General features: G+C 39.4%; 1 protein-coding gene across 1 annotated transcript; it reads left to right on the top strand.

The window, feature by feature from the left end:
• The first annotated feature begins 1,953 nt into the window (after nucleotides 1-1,953).
• Nucleotides 1,954-3,344, top strand: LOC147620087 (uncharacterized). The gene has a single exon (XM_086772694.1). It carries the CDS (start codon nucleotides 2,091-2,093, stop codon nucleotides 3,174-3,176), a length of 1,086 nt encoding a protein of 361 aa, XP_086628820.1. The 5' UTR covers nucleotides 1,954-2,090; the 3' UTR covers nucleotides 3,177-3,344.
• The last annotated feature ends 1,911 nt before the right edge of the window (nucleotides 3,345-5,255 follow it).

Here is a 5,255-nt window from a genome sequence, read left to right as displayed (position 1 = left end):
AAAAAGAAACATGACTTATTAAAACCATACATTACTATTGCAAATCTTAGCATGTGGTGCACTAAATAGTAGATGATTCATTCTCGTTATTGACTTGAAGAAAAAAATGCGATGCTCTAGCTCAACAAAGCACTAGCTGGCTAATGATTTGTTCTCATTGTTGGCTACAAAGAAAGCAAGTTTTTTTAATAAATGACATAGAATTGATGCAAACTAAAGTGTGCATAACGATATCATGTTGACAATTTATTCTCAGTGTTGCTATGAAGAAAGATGACTTTATGAAATAACATAAGATTACAATAAGAAAAGTTAATTTAGGTTGCTTATGAATACATAGATAAGGATGCTATTTGAAGCTTGATAAATTTTGGTGATAAGATTCAAAAGCGTTGTTGATGTAGATTCTAAAATGTAAAGAGGCACCATTGGGTTTGGGGCACTGGTGCTTCTCATGGCCAAAAAAGCAATTGGTCCAATTCGAAAAACTATTTTTACCAAGCTTTATATCAATCCTTTTCACCATGGATTCAAGAGAAAAAATATAATTTTGAATAAGTAGTTTTTTAACACGTTATCCTTATCATTAATAAATCTTAAAAATTTTGAGGAGGTATTTTTCCTACTCTCATCAATTTGAGAAGGGTGTTTTGAAAATTGAGCAAGTACTAGGCAACATTGAACCTATATTTTGACAATGACCAATGCCACAAAAGTTGGGGGTAGCATTAGGTCCTGGACAAGACCAAAAAACTCATCAAGAGACGGGCAACATTTCTCGTACAACTTTGTATGACAATTTTGACATGTTTTTGGTGGGCATGTAACGGGTATCAAGTTCTTAAAAAATTAGCTCAGTCCCCCAAAGCCTCAAGTAGATAGAGGAAAAGAGAGTCCTCGCACAATTGACAATTGGGTTACTTACTAAAATCAGAAGATTTCTTCATTCTAAAAAGAATGCCAATTTAAAACCTCAAGAGAAAGATAACATTCTTACTAAATTAATTGTATTTTTTTCCTCAAGGGGAGTTTTGTTTGCAAGTAGTAAAATGTGTGGGTAGGAATAGGACTACATAGGTATTAAAGCAATCGTGATAGGGGGATAGGCTTAGGCCTTGGAAGTTGGAAAGGTACTCGCTGTGGATAGGGTGATAGGCTTGGGCCTTGGAAGTTGGAGGGGTATTGGATGGAAGCTTGTCAATTAAAAGTGGGGCATTTTTTGGAGTGATGTGACAAGAAGTGTTAAAGTTCTACCAATGGCCACTTGATTGTTGGCAATGGAAGACATCCGTTGGCGTCAGCATCCAATTTTGCCAACCAAGTCCTTTGTCGCCGTCAGCATCTGCTTTTGCCACCCTTGGTTGGTGCCTGCCGTACTTTTGCCACCCTTGGTTGGTGCCTGCCGTACTTTTGCCACCCTCGATTTGCCGAGGGGGGTGCCAAGATGTGTTTGTATATTTTTGGCATCTCATATACATACATACATATATACATACACACACACACATATATATACACACACATACATCTCATATATATATATATATATACATATATATACATATATATACATATATATATATATATATATACATACACATACATACATATATATATAGATATATATATATATATATATATATATATATATATGTATGCATGTATGTATGTATATATACATACACATTTTTGGCATCTTATATATACACACACATATATATACACACATATATATCTTAGATAATCATTAGGAATTTATAATTAGATAATTTCGTGAATATTTTCTGTCCAACTTTCCAGAGTCTGCGGGGCGCCGTTTCTTTTTGGCTCCCTTTTCAGTTTGCTAGCTAAGCAAGCTTCGTCGTCTTCTTCTACTTAGACACCTAGACTCTAGAAATTCCTCCAAAAAGCTGCTTCTTCATCAATACAACGAAAATACACAACCTCTTGCCCTTGCTTCTGTGTCTTCTCCCGAGTCGCGAGCTGCTGTAGCACCAACCTTCTTCTTCATAATTATACTTTAGCATAATCTATGCGTTTAGCCATCAAACTGCTCACTGATTATTGATGTAACCTAAACATTTTCCACAATGCATCTTGAGCGAGCGCATTTGTGGATTGATTACCACACTGATTTCTACCACATCTGTGATGATCTTCCGTGTTGCAGGCCTGCTGCAGCAAGAAGGTGCAATAGGAAGTCTCCAATCCAATCACCCCGAGAGCATGATAGATTAGTGGGCTATACCAGTAAAAGTCCTAGATTCAATACAGAAGAGCTTTGCTACTGTACAGAGGAGTTGGGCTCCGAAAGCTCCTCATGCATTGCAGGAGATTCTACGCTAAGCCATGAGTATGATTCATTAATCAGGTTTAGTAGTACGTCACCAATGCATGTGTTCAAGGTGGATAATCCAGCTGCAGGAGAGAAGGTTAATCACGTTGGGTTAGGAGAGAGCGATGGAAGTGTGTCATGCAGTCGTGCAGTGGGCGGCGGACAGCAGCAGCAGCAGCAGCAGCATGCCAGAACCTTCCCCCCGCCCATCTCATCACTTCTGTGCGACCGGCCTCTCATGAGGTCCTTCAAATCCAATGGTCGGTTTGTGCTTAAGAGGGTGGACAACGCATCACGAGGCATATTCCTTGCTACAAGAAAGGGTGGCCGCCTACAGTTGGACTTAATATCACCTCTGATGGATTCTGAACCCCATTCATTTCCTGCAAGTTCATCATTTGTCGCTACAAATACTGTAGCGCATGAAGATTTAATTTTACATGAGATTAAGGTAAGACAGGGAAAGGAGATGGCCTCTAATACCTTGCTTAATCCCCCCACTACCTCATTAAAGTGGGAGTTTAGCACGGCAAGAGAGGGTACCTCTGGTTACACGAATTTGTATTCACCCAACAAGCTGCAAGGATGGGTTATGTCCATGTCAAAGGGCACTACCTCGTCAGTAGATGAGCCCAAAGCTCTTACAGCATCCTTGCAATCCCGAAATTTCAAAGGATGGACAGGTATGAAAGCAGGCGCAGGTCAGCAGGCACAGCATGTGTATGCTGTTTTGGGAATTTTCCCATTGGAGGTGGGCATCATCATCCTTGAATATGGGCAGTCGAAAGCTGAGATTGAGTGGTGTCTACTGTTTAACAAGCATTGGGCTTCAATATGGTAGGAAAAGAAGTGGCCTTAATCAAGTTCTCACACGTGTGTGTAGGATTAAGGAGGTTCCAAGGTAGAACCTGTTTGCTTCTCAAGATTGCAAAGCTCAGAATCACAGAGATGGAGGGGTGTGCTCTTAAGAACTCTTTATATTTCTTTGGTTTCTTATCGTTATATTTGCCTCACAGCCATTGATGGCTCTCTAATTACAGCACCAATGGATTTGCAGTATAGTCTTCGTGAGCTCGCCTCACTCGCTAATTTTTTTTTCCAACGTTAGAGGTTCGGCCCAATATAAAATGCCCCACGTCTGGAAGCACGCATTTTGGGATGATAAGAAGAGTGACCCCTTTTTGATCACAACGGTTGCCCTTTTCACTTTTTGTTTTTTGGCCTACCTTTTCTAAGGCGTGTTCATACACCACCTTTTCTAAGGCGTGTTCATACACCACCCCGGCCAAACAAGAGTAGGGCCGCTCCCCCCTCGACTCAACCCCCCCTCCCCGCGCGGGTTTATCCCAGCGGTAGCACCCTTGTCTCCCAAAAGGGAGGTACATGGTTGGAATCTATCCACCACTTAAGAGCCCCCTGCTGGGGTTTATCCCAACGGTAGCACCCTTGTCGCCCAAAAGGGAGTTACATGGTTCGAATCTATCCACCACTCTCATAGTGGAAAGTGCTGGCATCTAATTTTAGTATTCTCTTTCAAATTAAAAAAAGAAAAAAGGATGATGGTAAGAGGCCCGCCCCAAGATGACTTTACTAGGGTAGTAAACTATGGTGCATCACAAGGCACTCATTAATTAAAACTCAATCCTTTTCGGTATTTCTCTTCCTCATTTTTCAAGAGTTGTTATTCTAGTTTAGGGGCTTTTTCCAACACGGCCTAGTAAACTAGGCCATGCAATTTTGGAGGGCAGATAATGAGGGACATGTATTCCCATTAGCAAATGCTTGGATCAAGTAGACGTGTGTGGCCAAGTTTTCTAAGAGAATTGTTAGGTCACTTTTGGCACAATTACGATCTTCCTTGGCCAAGTTATTTGTTGGCATCATTTATCTCAGCACAATATCATAGGAAGCCCACCTTAACACCATAGGTTTTTGATGTGTGAATGCCCTTAGTATCTCTTTGGATTCCAGATTTCTAAGAAGAAAATATTAGCTAATTTTCAAATTTGCTATCTGTCGAAATTAGTCCCTTTTTTAATCTACGTGGTTATCCCTAGTATCACTTCGGACTCTAGTTTTGCTAAGAAGGAAATATTAGCTAATTTAAAAGATTGCCATGTGTCACGTTGGTCCCTTTTTTTAGCTACATCATCAAAAATTTTGTTGTTCCCACAAACTATTGTTAGCATCATGCAACTTGGTTATTCAAGTTTTTAAAGGAATTGGTAGGTGTGTTGGATTTGGTACAATTATCATTTAGAATGGTTATGTTAAATGACATTTTTTCAGAGCTTCTTAGCTTGCTTAAGTGGGCATAAATGGAGTCTTCAACACCCTCTTAGTATCAATCCTCCAGAAATATAAATTCTAATTTGGCTAAGTCACAGTTGCAAATAGAAATGATAAAACTTATAAAGTTGCACTATGTCTTCATTAAAGGGTCCATTGTATTATTTTACTTTATTACAAATTTTTGAAGGTGAAATGCGGTCTAACTTCCTACAACATTGTCCCACTATGTCCATGTCGTATTTTGATTAAGCAAGATAATAGATTCAAAGAAGGACTCAATTTTATTAGGTACATGTTTTTCTTGCTCACAAGGAGCAGCATGCTAGATCCACATTTTACTTCATGATCGTAAAACCTCTCAATTACCGAAATCCCCACAATTAGTGAATGTGACTAAGGAATCTATCCTTCTTCTTCAAGATTCTTCTTTAACCTTTTACAACTCCACCAACCCCATCAACCTTTGGATAATCAACATTTGATTAATCATAATTAACCTTTGATAGAGGCCCTGTAGACCTTTACAACTGCACCAACTCCATCAACCTTTGATAATCAACATTTGATTAATCATACCACACAATTAACTTGCAAGAAGCAAGGAGGGAGAATAGATGTGTGCTTGTTT

This window comes from Cibotium barometz, chromosome 32 (assembly GCF_041138505.1).
Source record: "Cibotium barometz isolate CiBa-2024 chromosome 32, ASM4113850v1, whole genome shotgun sequence".
NCBI lineage: Eukaryota > Viridiplantae > Streptophyta > Polypodiopsida > Cyatheales > Cibotiaceae > Cibotium > Cibotium barometz.
Note: the sequence above shows the minus strand (reverse complement) of the source record. Positions and strands in the feature narration are given on the sequence as shown.